At 40.7% G+C, this 16,028-nt stretch overlaps 1 protein-coding gene across 2 annotated transcripts in view; it reads left to right on the forward strand.

Moving 5' to 3' along the window:
* PTPN14 (protein tyrosine phosphatase non-receptor type 14) overlaps positions 1 to 16,028 on the forward strand; it is a 192,028-nt gene that overhangs the window by 131,879 nt on the left and 44,121 nt on the right. For both annotated transcript variants that reach the window (XM_050950210.1, XM_050950211.1), the window contains exons 4-8: positions 5,063 to 5,160; positions 7,992 to 8,059; positions 10,787 to 10,857; positions 11,331 to 11,418; positions 15,222 to 15,310. In XM_050950210.1, the coding sequence (XP_050806167.1) occupies positions 5,063 to 5,160; positions 7,992 to 8,059; positions 10,787 to 10,857; positions 11,331 to 11,418; positions 15,222 to 15,310 (414 nt within the window). The remainder of the gene's footprint in view (positions 1 to 5,062; positions 5,161 to 7,991; positions 8,060 to 10,786; positions 10,858 to 11,330; positions 11,419 to 15,221; positions 15,311 to 16,028) is intronic.

The raw sequence follows: 16,028 nt of genomic DNA on the forward strand, positions 1-16,028 counted from the left end.
CTCTGATTTCAGATAGCCCTTTTTTTTCACGGTAGCTTTTATGATACCCATCCCCAACAATCAACCCGCTTTAAAAAGAAAAACCACCACCAAAAACCCCATCACCAACCTAGGCTAAAGCTGGAATTTTGGGCCTAAACTCAGCTGTTCATAGTCCTTTAAAATAAATTGAAGAGCGGGCATGCTTTGTAAATATAAATAAATAATTTGCTCCAGGTTGAGCTCTTGCATGTCAAAGTCTCAGCCCACAGCATACATTTATGACCAAGTTATAAATTCTGAAAATAAGGATTTATAAAGAAAATGGTGACCACCTAGTAGAAATAACGTAAGCAGCTACGACTTAACTCTTTGTGCAGGAGTACTATACAGTGATGGTACTTAAAAACTCGACAGATGCTTTAGATAGCCAAGGGCATGATATAAAGCCCACCTTCTTTTGACTTCAATGGGCTTTGGAGCAGGGCCTAAATAAGGATTCTTCTTGGCATATGCCCAACATGCCTCATGTGGCATGTGATCAGGATTCATCACCAAATTTGATTGCTGGTTGGGTCATTAGCTTGCCTGGCCCGGGCTGGATACTGACGGCAGAGAGCATGAAATGAGTGCTGGTCCATGCCCCCCAACTAAGAAATGCAGTTAGCTAACTTCCATATCTGTAGTATTTCATACAGCAAATATGGGGAAGTACAAGGGAATACTCTAATGAATACGGAGTTAACAGTATGTATTTTAGATAAGGTTGGTAGGTTTTACATTTCTACTGCTTTTATTTATTTATTTATTTATTTTGGATTTCTTTCTTTTTACCATAGGTAGGGTGACCAGATGTCCCATTTTTAAAGGGACAGTCCCATTTTTTGGGACTTGTTCTTATATAGAGGTCTGTTAGCCCCCATCTCCTCTCCTGTTTTTTCACAGTTGCTATCTGGTCACCCTAACCATAGATGCGTGTATATCGGAAACATTAGCAAATATTACAAAATAAATAAATAACCAATCTCCATGCCCAGCAGCCAGTCAGGTTTAATATATGCTATCCATTTAATACAATTCAACACCGCGCAACACTTTGTCTTATACAGGTGCTGTAAAAAACATTCGGGTCAAGATTTTAAAGAGTGACTTTTGCTTGTGGGTGTCCCCATTTTTGAGTGTTCAATGTGAGATAATATAAAGGAACCTGGTAATCAGAAAGGTGGATGCTAAGAACTTCCCTAAAATCAAGCCTTTTAAAGGTGTTGCAAGTTGAACACGTAGAACAGAGGTCTCCAAACTGTGGGGTGTGCTCCCTAGGGGGGGCACGGAGGAACGTTCAGGGGTGCGTGGCGGGGCCTGGGCCAGCCCCCACAGAGGGCAGGGAGGGAGCAACACCCAGCCCCACTCCACTCCCAGCTCTGCTCTGGCCCAGCCTCAGCCCCCAACCATGGCCTGGCCGCGACCCTGGCCTCAGCCCCAGCCCCTGGCTGTGGCTCCATTCCCGGCTCCAGCCCCACCCCTAGTTGTGGTTCCAGCCTCGGCCCTCCTACTCCGTCCAAGACTCTCCTCCCCCCTGGAGCCGCAACCCTGCTTCTGGCCATGGCTCTGTGGGTCAGGGGGCACAGACAGGCAAGGGCAGTGTACGTGACACTGAAAAATTTGGGGACTACTGATCTAGGATTTTGAGGCACCCAAAATCACTAGTTACTTTTCAAAATCTTGTCATGACTTCTGATGCAGTAACTGTGGTATCGTGATATATTTTCTGCTGTTCATGTATTCTGCAGTGTGGCTTATCTATAGTTTTTGCAGGAACTGTGGTTGAATCCTGGCCCCACTGAAGTCAGTGGCAAAACTCCTATGGACTACAAGTCATTTAGTGTGCAGATGTGAAATTATAAGCATAGTGTTCCCCTACCTCCATTTAAGGTGATGGCAAAGGCAAGTCTGGCAGTCTTTCTACCTGGCTCTGGTGCCATTTCTTTGCAATTTCAGATTATCTGTGTTTTGCACAGTATGCTGAATTCCAGACCATACAATCCCAGAGTTGTGAAATTTGAGATTGGAGGCAGAAAGACCAAGCAGAGAGGCTGTGTGCTATTGTCATTGGTTCATGCTTTCCTTTCTCGCAATCAAATTGTTCAGAGCATATTGAAATTAATGGGAGTCTTTCAATATTCTTCAGTCTTTATGTGCGTGCCAAATCAAAACTTATCAGATGAAACTGGTTGTGAGTTACCAGAACACAAGAAAATGTATGAAAATATCTTAGGTTTTATTTCATTTATTTTTTTAAATCTAGTAACCCAAAATTATCTGCAAATTTTTTTTTCACCCATTTCGCCCAGAAGTCAACTTTGGGCTGTAAGTAAACTTGAAAAAATTAATCTCAAAGGGGAATTTCTCTAATTTGAAGGAAATGAAAATGGGCTTTGCACTGAGAATGCCTTCTTGATCAAATTATAGTATTGCTACTATTGCTGTAATCCTGAGAATGCAGGTCTCACCAGAACTTTGGTGCTGTCTAGTGGCAAGATCCTGAATCTCATTTGTGCTGATTTGGGAGTTCACTCTAGAAGAATGTGAAAGGATTTATTAGAGTAATGCACCATACAGAAATGTCAGATGGCACTTTGAGGTACTTGCTCTTACAGTTTGAACAAGGATCTTTTTTGATACTGTTAGGACTTGTCCACATAAGAACATAAGAACGGCTGTACTGGGTCAGACCAAAGGTCCATCTAGCCCAGTATCTGTCTACCGACAGTGGCCAATGCCAGGTGCCCCAGAGGGAGTGAAGCTAACAGGAATGATCAAGTGATCTCTTTCCTGCCATCCATCTCCATCCTCTGATGAACAGAGGCTAAGGACACCATTCTTTACCCTTCCTGGCTAATAGCCATTTATGGACTTAGCCACCATGAATTTATCCAGTTCCCTTTTAAACATTGTTATAGTCCCAGCCTTCACAACCTCTTCAGGTAAGGATTTCCACAAGTTGACTGTGCGCTGTGTGAAGAAGAACTTCCTTTTATTTGTTTTAAACCTGCTACCTATTAATTTCATTTGATGACCCCTAGTTCTTGTATTATGGGAATAAGTAAATAACTTTTCCTTATCCACTTTCTCAACATCACTCATGATTTTATATACCTCTATCATATCCCCCCTTAGTCTCCTCTTTTCCAAGCTGAAGAGTCCTAGCCTCTTTAATCTTTCCTCATATGGGACCCTCTCCAAACCCCTAATCATTTTAGTTGCCCTTTTCTGAACCTTTTCTAGTGCTAGAATATCTTTTTTGAGGTGAAGAGACCACATCTGTACACAGTATTCGAGATGTGGGCGTACCATGGATTTATATAAGGGCAATAATATATTCTCCGTCTTATTCTCTATCCCCTTTTTAATGATTCCTAACATCTTGTTTGCATTTTTGACCACCTCTGCACACTGCGTGGACATCTTCAGAGAGCTATCCATGATGACGCCAAGATCTTTTTCCTGACTCGTTGTAACTAAATTAGCCCCCATCATATTGTATGTATAGTTGGGGTTATTTTTTCCAATGTGCATCACTTTACATTTATCCACATTAAATTTCGTTTGCCATTTTGTTGCCCAATCACTTAGTTTTGTGAGATCTTTTTGAAGTTCTACACAGTCTGCTTTGGTCTTAACTATCTTGAGTAGTTTAGTATCGTCTGCAAACTTTGCTACCTCACTGTTTACCACTTTCTGCAGATCATTTATGAATAAATTGAATAGGATTGGTCCTAGGACTGACCCTTGGGGAACACCACTAGTTAGCCCTCTCCATTCTGAGAATTTACCATTAATTCCTATCCTTTGTTCCATGTCTTTTAGCCAGTTCTCAGTCCATGAAAGGACCTTTCCTTTTATCCCATGACAGCTTAATTTACGTAAGAGCCTTTGGTGAGGGACCTTGTCAAAGGCTTTCTGGAAATCTAAGTACACTATGTCCACTGGATCCCCCTTGTCCACATGTTTGTTGACCCCTTCAAAGAACTCTAATAGATTAGTAAGGCACGATTTCCCTTTACAGAAACCATGTTGACTGTTGCTCAACAGTTTATGTTTTTCTGTGTGTCTGACAATTTTATTCTTAACTATTGTTTCTACTAATTTGCCCGGTACCGATGTTAGACTTACCAGTCTGTAATTGCCGGGATCACCTCTAGAGCCCTTTTTAAATATTGGCGTTACATTAGCTAACTTCCAGTCATTTTTAAGTATCCACACAAACGATTACTGCTTTAACTCTGTATAGTAAAAGCAGTACAATTCTCCTAATGTGGATGCAGTTATACTAGCATAACTATTCCTGTACAGGAAGAGGGATAAGCTATACCACTATAAGGCATACTAGAAGGGTTGTACACATTTTAACTCTCTTGGTAAAAATCAAGCCCATAACAGAAACAGTTGTACTGGTACAAAATCTGTATAAAAATATAGACCCAAGCCTAATTTCATTTCCTGTTATCCTGCATATTCGGTCTGTGCCTTCCTCCCAGATTAATTTAATTCTGTTGCATGTGATCTGGGAATGCCATGATGTATATTCCCTTCCAAGAGACAAACTTTTCAGTTTACACAGAACTCTTCTTCAGGTCTGAGTTCCATGTAAGCTTGGAAGGTTGTCTCTCTCACCAACAGAAGTTGGTTGAATAAAGGACATTAGCTCAACCACCTTGCCTCTCTAATATCCTGAGATCAACACAGCTACAACAACGCTGCCATCCACATTTGCACTTACAGAGTTTATGGGTGGATGCAATTCCAGAAGCTGTCACTCTTGTGGCGTGGTCCGATAATCGCACAATTGAATTCTGATTTCTCTCTTTTGTACAGTTGGAAACAATGGTCCTGATAGGGATGACACTGGTGATTTTAAAGTGCTATAATTAAGATTGTATGTATGGCATCTGCAACATACACAGTACAATTTAAGCACACAACCTTTGCGTAAAAATGTTCTGTCTTCAGCAATCTTTGTTCTGTAGAAAATATCCAAGTATATAAACTTTGGGTCTTGTTTTATTGTTTCACTTATTAACAGGTATCAGTATTACCTACAAGTGAAAAAAGATGTTCTTGATGGTCGATTGCGTTCTTCGTTGGATCAGGGGATCCGGCTGGCTGGCTTAGCTGTGCAAGGTAAAGTTAAATTATCTGCTAGTCCTCTTCCAACATTGCTCTCTACAGTTAATTCCAAGTGTTCATTTGACACTAATTAGGCCCACCTCAATTCATGTTAAAGATCATTAGTCTTTCCATTGATTTCAGTAGGAGTAGGATTGGGCTTTTGAGGAATTACTTGTACTTCAGGTGTAGAATCATGGACTGGATCATAGATACCGTATAAGCATTGTTCAGCTCCAACATTGGATTTTCTGGATTAACAATAAACAAATCTAGATTCTTCTTCTAATAATAGTGGACTACTTTGTAAAATGATGGAAGCTGACTGACTGTTTTTCAAATTTTATTTTCAGTATAATTCCATTTTCAATCTGAGTTTAATTTTGTCTTTAATTGAAAATTCACTTTCCTGTAGTGGGCACTTCCTATCAGAAGTACTATAGAATACATAATAGTGGTTATTACAGCTGTTTATTATTGTGATTTTACTCTTAGCCTACTAAGGAGAGAGATAAAAAGTATACCTATAATATTGAAAAATAAATGTGTATTAGGTTATAATATCTCCCAGACCGTCTAGTTCTAATAGACTTTAACAGGCAGAATTTCAAAACTTGATGCAACAGATGTGCCTGCTGAAAAGAATCCATATACAAATGTTCAAATCGGGTAGTTGTACATACAAATAGTAACTAATATTATTAAAATAATAGCACGGTTACTGGTTTCTTAAAAATTAAAGATTTTTGTGGTACAACTGGTCCCTAGGCATTTTTTAAACCTATTTCAACGTGTGACCATCCTGTCTCTTCTTATTTGTAAAGCATTCTGTTGCTGAAATGAAATTTTCTAGAGCTTAATTTGTGACCTTCTGGAACTTCCAGTTGTGCGTGGTCTAGTGGTTAGAACAAGGACCTAGCAGTAGAGAACTTGTGTGCTACCTCTGACAGCCACTGACTTGCTCAAAGGCCTTTGCAAGTCTCTTGTGGACTGATTTTCAGATCTGCTGAGCATCTTCCATCCCTGCTGACATCAGTGAGAGCTGTGGATGCTCACCACCTTGAAAGCCAAGTCATTAACTTACTCTTTGCCTCAGTTTAAGAATACTAATATTCACCTGCTTAGAGCACTTTGAGTGCCCAGGATGAAAGCTGTCGAATGGGTGAAGAGTAGTAGTATTCAGTTAGTTAATATGATCTTTGCCAGTGCTGGTAGAAATACCTTTGTAATGTCCTATAGGGTGTTCAAAAACAAAAGGAAAAAAACAAATCCTAATGTGTTCTGCTGACCATTACCCTGAAATCTTTTGGTATAATTGAATCTTTAGTATAATTGAAAAGATATGTCCATCTTGAACTTTGCAGTATGGGTTAATGAGGTTTTCCTAAAGTACAAGTCCACGAAGTGGTGATGGACAGACACCAAATTGGATTACACTGTCTCAATTTGAGACCTTTCCAGTGGCTTTGTGTAGGCCTCGCTTACCATATAATTGGCCATTCTCCTGTCTCTGTAAGTGGTTTGAGTAATAATCACTTCTTTTGTTGTGAATTTTCTGCATAATCTATTATCATGATAGATAGCTGCATCTGACACTTACTCCAATTTTTGTTGCTTACTCATGACATTGTGTTGCTGTCTTTTATCTTTTGCATGTGATCCGTAAAGAGACTTGGAATATACTCAATTATTTTGAATTGCATATTAATGTCCATTTTGATTCCCTGTTTATTTTAAAACATAACTCTGAGGTGAAACAAAACAAAAAAGCGGCATTTTTGACATTCTGTACTACGTGAAATTTTCTAGAAGCTTAGCAAGAATGTTTGGCAGCTGTGATTTATGGTGGGGATTTCCAGCTTCTAAAATACTAGTATATTGTAGATGGCGTTTGATCTGGTTCAGTTAAAATAAAATAACTTTCCAACAAGTTCATTCTTTAGTTATAAGCTGTTTGTATTTAACAAATAGATAAATCTAGACATGTTTTTTGGGGGATGAGGTGTGGGTTTTTTTGTGGGGGTGGGAGGTTATGTGCATGTTTCAGAAGAAGCACTTTAATTTTTAGGAAGCCCTTTCAAAACTGCTGTATTTTAAGAACATTTAAACCGTAATAATCCTTTGGGTGTTGCATGTGGGTGACTAAGAGCAGTGCTCTGAGTGCCAAGATTGTATCCGCTCCTTAATGGTTGGGGCTGGGGGGGAGGGGTGAGAGAGAATTGCCAGGATGAGGGAATAAAGTATTAAACTAGTGCCCCTGGCAGGAACTTTTGGCTAGCGTGGTATATATCAGTCTGGGATGAGAAGGAAAATCCAAGTTTACTTAAACCTGTGCTGTTCATTGACATTGTTAATTTTCAAGAGATTTCAGCCTCCTGGGATGTTAAATCCAGCACCTTTCACACAGCAATTTTTGTGGTGTTTTAGCAAAGACTCTGTGAAATGTTCAGGGCCACCCTGTACTGTGTGTTAGGGGAGGATGGGAGCTATGAGAAGCAAAATGCCTACCAGAGGCCACCGCATCTCTTTTTGGGGTGGCAGCAGCCAATGAAGCATTAGTACGGAGTACTAACCCCTGCATTCCAGGGAGTGGGATACTGCAAAAAAGGAGAGGCTCCTTGTGTAATTGTGCCCAGGTCTATCTTTAACCATTATCTCAGGCATGGACATTTTAAAAAAAAAATTAACTGGTGTTCAAGGCCTCAATCCTACAAACGCTTGGTTTCTGTGGGAGAACTCACACACTTAAAGTTAAGCATGTGAGTCAAAGGTTCCCAGGATTGAGGCTTTAGTATCCATGGAAAGTGCTATGTAATATGAGTAAATGTGGTATTGTTTTTTTCCAGCGGATTTTGGTGACTATAATCAGTTTGAATCTCATGATTTCCTCCGAGAATATGTTCTGTTTCCTATGGTGAGTTACTTTTTCCCCTCTTTATTTCATGGTCTCCTATGAGTAATTCCTCCATCCCTCAGAGATGGTGGTGTTGATAGCTTAATGAAAAGTGTTAGTGCTAATTTTTTAAATGACTGAAGTAAGCTTTGCCTCCAAAGAGATTGAGTTTCATATGGTTTTAGCTAAACAATTACATGAAGCACAAATTTAACCCTTCGTGACCTCTATTCATGCTTATTTCTCCCCTAGGAACAGATTTCAGTAGAAGAAATATATCTACTTGAACAAAGTATAAAGTTATACAGCATTTAACATGTTCCTTATGGGAGTCTATGGGCGGTATTGCAATAAAAACAGTAAATAGTAATGGGATGTGAGGACTGGCTCATATAGCAAATGCAGTCTTATAGAGCAAATCATGCAATCCTTACTGAAGAAAAATTCACGCCAAAATGGATCAGCCTTTTGCCTGAATAATAGGTGAACCAGGACTTCAGGGTTTGGCCTACAGTGAGTGTGCAGTAAAAGTTACGCAAATCTAAATCTGAAACTATCAAATCTTTCAGATTTTTAATGAACTATTTCATGTTTGTTGATAAATTCTGCAGAGAAGTGTAAAATTGCTGCCATAAGAGAGAATGAGGTAAAAGATACCAGCTACTTTGATACCACAGCAATGAGCAACTGATGAGAGAATGGATAACTTTAAGAAGTTGTTCAGTCTAAGCTGGGCTTTAGCTAAGGCCAGCAACCTCACAGCCACGGAACTTCAGCTCAACCTTCATAACATTTTGTCGATCAGGCTCTGATCTTGAAATTCTTTCTGAGTTGAAATTAAATTTGTAGGGATTGTAAAGCTATAAGTGTTTTCATCAGACAGCATGAGTAGTTGAGAAATGGCAATTGAATGTCATTCATGTGTGCTGGGAATCCAGAAGTATCTGAGAGAAAACTGCAAGTGGAAGGGGAAAATGACGAGCCTACGTAAGTGTAAGAAGCCATATGTTGCATATGTCATGGCAGATGGTGTTTAACTTCCACTGAGCAATGCATGTAGAGTGACTAGCAGAGCTCTTGTTTTCATGAGGTCTTTCCCCCCATTTACTACTAGCTATTTTGGTGTTACTCCAGGAGGAGTATTGTTGTTCATATTGTGGGTAGCTGCTTGGGGCAAGATTATGGCCGCACTGTGGACAGAGAGATGTGCAGTGAATCTACCACTATGTGCCCACATTTCAAAGGACTGCACTCCTGAGCTTTTCAGTACACTGCAATTAGTTTTCTGTCTCAAAGTTTGGATATGGAGCTAAACTTCTCCCAGTTTGAGGGAGTTTGAATCAGTGTTCTGGATTGGGCCTATCAGTTGATACCTTCTTTTTCCATTCCTGCCCTCTGTTGTTGTTTAGACTATGTTGTCTGACTTCTGCTTTGCACCTGTCATCACGCTGTCTCTTACCTCCCTCTTATGTTGCTACTACTACTATTATTCTATTACTTATTAGTTGTACTACGGTAGTGCCTAGGAGCCTCATCATGGGCCAGGGCCGCATTGTTCTAAGTACTACACAAGCACAGACATCCTCCAAAGCTGAAGAGGTACATATTTTCTGTCCCTTCCAGCCAAAGCAGCTAGCCCTTGAAGCATGTTGTCCTCCACAATTGAGTCATCAATTCTACTTCATCCTTTCCCCTGGGCAGGGTTAGGTAACGTAATGGTAAAATCCCTACAGTAGTGCTGTAACCATTGCTAACTGTTGTAGACTGCCCTAGTGCTAGAGCAGCGGTCAGGAGATCTGTGCAGCTCTTGGGACTAGATGAGGTCTCAAAGTGGAACACTGATTTGCTGAAAAATACATTATTGCAGTGTGCTGCTGAATGGGGGAGGGCCAGCTGCATTTGTACTGTGTTTGATCTTGTGAGGCTACATTGTGTGTCAAACGGCATTTCTTCAGTGAAAAGAACCAAGTTATGCACACAGAACACCCCACAGGTGTGTGGCTATGTACAGGCACGTACCGTGCCGTTTTTCATTAGCATGCTACCACTGTCACATTTTTCTGTGGCAGAAACAAATATTGCAGGGAGACCTCCACTGAGCAAGAAGCAGGCAGTTTAGCCCCATACAATACACACAGCCTTGAGGCATATTTTTTTTATATGACTATAATCACTTTGAGGTTTTGCTAGGTAACTTTTTCATTTTCCTTTTTTTTTGCTTTCATGTTATGACCAGACTTCCTTTATTATCTTTCCCCAATTTATTTCTGAATTATTCCAACCATACACACACTACCACATTTACAAAACGTACAACAATTTCCTCATCAGCTGTGTGTTGACAACACAAGGCAAACTTTACTTTGCACTTAAAGGAGCAGCAAAGCTTTGGAGCCTCCTTTTTTGAAACAGTTACTAAAAGAAAAGTGTTAGGTCTTTCCGTTCTGTATTTGGGAAGAAATTTCTAGCCCCCTTTTTGTTTTGAATTAACAATCTTAAAATTTCCAATCCCCCCAAGTTTTCCCTGAAGGTCTGGTACCTTGCCCTCAGAAATATTTTGGTAATAACAAACAAATCCAGATTTCCATTGCAATCAGTATTAGGTATCATCACTATCCTGCAAGCTTAAAGACAGGTAGCAAGCCTAAAACTTACACCATCACAATGTATCGGTTCTGTGTTTTGCTTTGGTTCTTTCCTGATTAGTGTCCCTCAACAAACAGAGTGTTCTTGTTTGTATTCTTACAGGACTGGACTCAAGATGAAGCAGTCCTGGAAGATCTGACTCAAAAGGTAGCTCAGGAACATAAAACTCATAGGTGAGTCCCAAAATGTTAAGATACAAATCTTCTGTTTTCACTTGCAGTAGGAAACTGATACATATGGCTATTCTTCTGCTACTTTACGTTGGGTTTTTATTTCGTTTGTAGAGAAAGTTAATCAGCTTTTCATAAAATTTTACAGATACAACATAGCTCTGGTTGCCAACCTGTTTTAGACATTGGAGTAGAAAGTGCCTCTCTGTCACATTGGTTGCTCTTCTCTAGATTTGGACTGTGCTTTCTACCTCCTACTAATGACAATATAGAGAATGAACTAAAATATCTATCCCATCTTGATAATACAAGTAATGATCTGTTTTAATTATATTGTACATTTTCTTCAGAATCTCAGTAGTATCTTAAGTGAGTCAATCTAGATTATTCCAAATCTGCCATTTTTTGGCTAGAACCTTTAATATGACTTGTTGTACTGAACAATTTCTTGCTGTCCTATGTTGTTTTAATTGTAGTGGCATACCAGCAGCAGAAGCTGAACTTATGTACATCAGTGAAGTGGAACGTCTTGAAGGGTTTGGACAGGAAAGTTTCCCTGTGAAGGTATGGGGCTCTAGTTACTATTATTTACATAGCCTTCTTACAACCCCCATCCAAAAAAAAAAAAAAGACAATTGAGGGGTGTGTGTGTGTGTGTGTGTGTGTGTGTGTGTGTGTGTGTGTGTGTGTGTGTGTGTGTGTGTGTGTGTGTGTGTGTGTGTGTGTGTGTGAGAGAGAGAGAGAGACTCATGTTGTAAACAATATATGTACATCCAAATGAAGAATTACCAGATTGGAATGGTAGTGTTTTAGATCCATTTTGCACAGGGATAAATGACTGCATCAGGTGCATGGCAATGGAGGATCAGGGCTTGGAGTTTATCCGGGCACTGCCGTTGATTTGCTGAGTTACTGTTGGCAAAAGTCTCTGTCTCAATTTCCCCATTTGTGAAATGAGTATAACAACACTTGTTCACTTCACAGGAGAGTTGTGAGACTTTATTAGCTAAGGTAGGATGTTTAGATGGTGGTTTGTGTAACTGTACTAGGTTCTGTCAGCTAAACAGAAGCAAGGTAATGTTAGGCTAACAACTAGTTGTGGGGGAGGGTTTCAGGTTTTTTATGCTGTATTGTTGTCCTTTTTATGCTGTATTCCCTTGAATTTTAATCAGTTTTCCTTGTCTTAACGCCTCATGCTGCCATCTGCAACTTGGTTAAGTTTGGACAGCACAGGTCACTATGATCCACTGGGTGGCTGAAACATTGAACACTTTTAGCCAGTTCTACAACTCTCCTTCTGTGGTTATTTGTTATAAATACTGGACTGCTCAACAATTCTCCTTGTCCCCAACCCCCAGCACTTCCCAGTAAAAGTGTTTTTCTATCTCTCCTGCTACTAAGAGAAAAAATAAGAGAACCCTGAATTTAGCCTGAAGGGACAAAAAAACCAAACAGATTGGCTGATTATACTTTGGATCTTGTGATGGTCTCCATTGAAGTTAATGGCTTTTTCACTGGAAGGCAGTAGTTTTGTGGTCTTCTGATGTCAAATCTTTATGCATCTAAAAGAAATAAAAGATTTTTTCTGGGATTAATTCCCATTAAAGCTCTATACTGTGGCAACTTGTTTCCTTAACAGAATTTCTCATTCTACCTGATAGTTGTTGGTGGTTGCTGGATGAAGCCCCAATTGTGTGCTCACGCAGTGCAGGATGCAGGAAAAAAACCACCACCACCACCCAGGAGAGCTGGCAGGATAGATGTATGGACAAACACAATGTATTGAGAGACACTGGAGAAAGTTGTCTTTTGGAGATGGGCATTCAAGAGCTGATTCCCTTTTTCCTTCCTTTATTCCTTCATTCCCGCCCCTTTAAAAAAATTTTTAAAAAAATCTTCACCATCTCTTTGCTTATTACAACTCTTCCCATGATTAAGCAGAGAACGTCCAAACTACAGCAGATTTGGAGTATAATTTGAAGAATTCTGGTGTATGCAGCATTGGGAATCAGTGCATGTACAGGGCTTGAAAAATGTACCAGACATATACTTACTGGGGGATTAAACCTTGCTAGCTAGAAATAAATACAAAATGCATGCATGGGGCACACTACCAGTGAACCTTTGGGACAAAATCTAGATGCCTGCTCATCCACAGAACCTGAGAATGAGAAGGTAGCTAGGATTTCTAACAGAGTGTTGTCTTGGACACTGCCTAGGAAATTAATCATTTTGTATCACCCTGTTGGTACTAGGCATCTGATAAATTTGAAGCTTCACCACTCTTCAGAAGCTGGAAGGGATACAAGATTCTCTCTATTCGCAAAACAGCAGTGTAGTGAAGCAAGACTCACCGGCGTGGCATCTTCTGCTGGTCATCCTGGGAATCAGCTGTTTTCCCAAGTATGGAACCCCCTCTGCAGGCTAGTGTCTCGCCTGCCGCTGGCCCCATGTCCCTCCCGGACTCCAGTACCATTTACCTCAGGGTTCTGCCCCAGCAGTACCCCCACACTCTGAGTCTCCCCTCCTTGGAGAACCCTCGACTCTCTAAACCCGCCTTGCCTCAGTGGCTACTGCCAGTCATCATCTAGTCCCTGCTCACTGGGGCAGACTGCAGAGGGCGTTCCATAGCCCCTGCCACTCATCACTGGCAAGGGGTTACGACCAGTTGTCTCTGCCTAAGCCCAGGCGGCACCTCTGCAACCTCTGTACCTGCTTTGGCCTTTAGCAAGGCCTGGTGATAGGCCAGGCTGGAGTTCCCCAGCTCCTCTTGCCTTTCCCCAGCCCTGCTCTACTCCTGGTACCCTGAGCTCCCAGGCAGCCGGATCCTTCTCTCTCCACCGCTAGAGAGAGACTCCTCCAGCTTCTGGCCCACAGCCCTCTTACCAGGGCCAACTGGGTCCTAATTAAGCTGGCCATAGCTGTGGCTGCTTCCCCAATCAGCCTAGGTTGGCTGTTTTAACCCCTGTTCTCCAGGAATGGGGCAGCTGCCCCACTACAAGCAGTCAATGAAGAGAGAGGGAGGTTCACCCTCCATCTCTTTTCCAGTATGTCCTGAATGGTGTGAGGGTGCTGGTGAACAGAAGGAAGTCTCCTCTCTTCCTTCTCCTTCTATCTGTTTTGGTCCCTTTGGCCCAAATACTGTGCATGTCTCAGCCATGCCTGCCTCAGTTGCAGCTCATAGAATTCTCCCATAGCAGCAGCAGAGTGATAGTGTCACTGTGGCCCACTCATCACTGAAAGTCTTATTAATGTCATGTGCTGAAGCTTTGCAAACCAGTAAGCAGCAGCTGAAACACTTGGACTACCTGCCTACAGACTCAGGAAGACAACACTACATCAGTTCACATTTGGCTCATGTTTGGATTTATCTCTTGGCAATCAGAAGAGCTATAGACCAATTTCTTTTTGTAAAATCTTCAGAAATGTGATGGCATAAGCACCAGCCCCCTCCAGGGATAGCTTCCCACTCACACTAGAAAGTGAATTTTTTCAGGTTTTGTATATGGGATGTCCCTGTTTGGCTATTGCATGCCATTCTGGACCATGTTAAATAAGAAGCTGAAGTGCCTGTTCTGTACAAAATAGGAAAAACAAAAATGTTACTTTGTATTTCAAAGAACTGAATTCATGTTATCTTCAGTGAATGAAGGTAATATTACTTATTGTAAAAATAATTCTTTATATTTACACAGTGGTTTACATCTTAGAAGCACAGTATAAATAGCCCTGTGAGGTAGGTATTATTTCTTTTAGAGAAGGGCAAACTGAGTCACAGAGGACCAGATTCGCGAACACAGATATCCTGTTTTGCATCCACAGATAGTAAGAATAATTCTTTTGGGATGCAGTTTATCATTTAAATGTCTGAGTACTAGATTGTATCCACAGATCAAACATCTAAGCTACCTAAACTGTGTCCCCAGGTATTTGCACCTATCAAAATGGAGGTCCATTTAAGATCCGTCTGAAAATCTGGCTACAAAAGGTCAAGTGAATGGTCCAAATCCATATAGTATGAATTAAAATGCAGGAATTTCAGACTCTGTCTAGTATTTATTCCACTAGAGCACACTAATTTCCCTTGTGTTGCTCCATACAGTAATCCTTTTAGCCACATGGCTTATATTCATATGACATTTATTTTGAATTACTGTGTAAATACCTTGTAAATAAGAAAACAATCGCTATGCAGACTGGGTGTTTTTTGGTTAGTTAAACTACAGACAGACTCCTGAATGCTTGATGTGCTGTATATCTTAGGGGATGATTTTGATTTAAACATTTTATTGTAGTTCCCTGGGCATTCTTCATGTAAAACCGGTTTCTGTATTAATTAACTAAATGTTTATGTGGTTTTTGTGCAGGACAATCATGGAAATGATATGCATCTTGGCATTTTCTTCATGGGAATCTTCATAAAAAATAGAATTGGAAGGCCAACAGTGATATACAGGTACCATCAAGAGACTTGTGCTTTTAATGTGAATTCCTTTTACAGGAAGCTGTGCTTTTTTCCCAATGACTTAGGCATCACGTGTGGCTTCAGTGGGACTATTTCTGTGAGTAAAGGAGTACTGACATGAGTAAGGATTTTCAGGATTGGCCTCTTGGCCATAAAAGTCTATGAAGTAAAGGATAGTCTGTGATAGATGACTGGGAATGGAGTTGATGCCTAGGGAGACAAGGCTATTATGCACACTTGAGTTGCTTATGGGGTTTTGATGCCTTTTCTCCTCTTGCCTCTCTAGGGTCAGTTTGTGCTTAAATCACTTATTTTCTTGGAGCTGAAAGCAAATACGTTCGACTTCAGTGGGGACTGCTAGGTGCACACCACTTCCATAGGTGCTGGAACTAGGGGTGCTGGAGCACCCCCTAGCTGGAAGTGATTTCCACTATATGCAGGGTTTACAGTCTGGTTCAATGGCTTCAGCACCCCCACTAAACAAATTGTCCCAGCATCCCAAAATCAGGTCACTTATTTTGGTGTCTCAATAAGGATAAAGGAACTGAATTTTAGGCTCATTTTCTAAGTTCTTGACTATTGTCTTTTCTTTATGTGTGTGGCACTGTGCTTATTTATGGAGCTGAATAATCATATAACTTCTACCCATGAGAAACTAACTCATTTTGCCTACGACACTGAGCAGCCTTCAGATAAAGAGTTTCTGAGA

The sequence above is a fragment of the Gopherus flavomarginatus genome, chromosome 4 (genome assembly GCF_025201925.1).
Source record: "Gopherus flavomarginatus isolate rGopFla2 chromosome 4, rGopFla2.mat.asm, whole genome shotgun sequence".
Lineage (NCBI taxonomy): Eukaryota > Metazoa > Chordata > Testudines > Testudinidae > Gopherus > Gopherus flavomarginatus.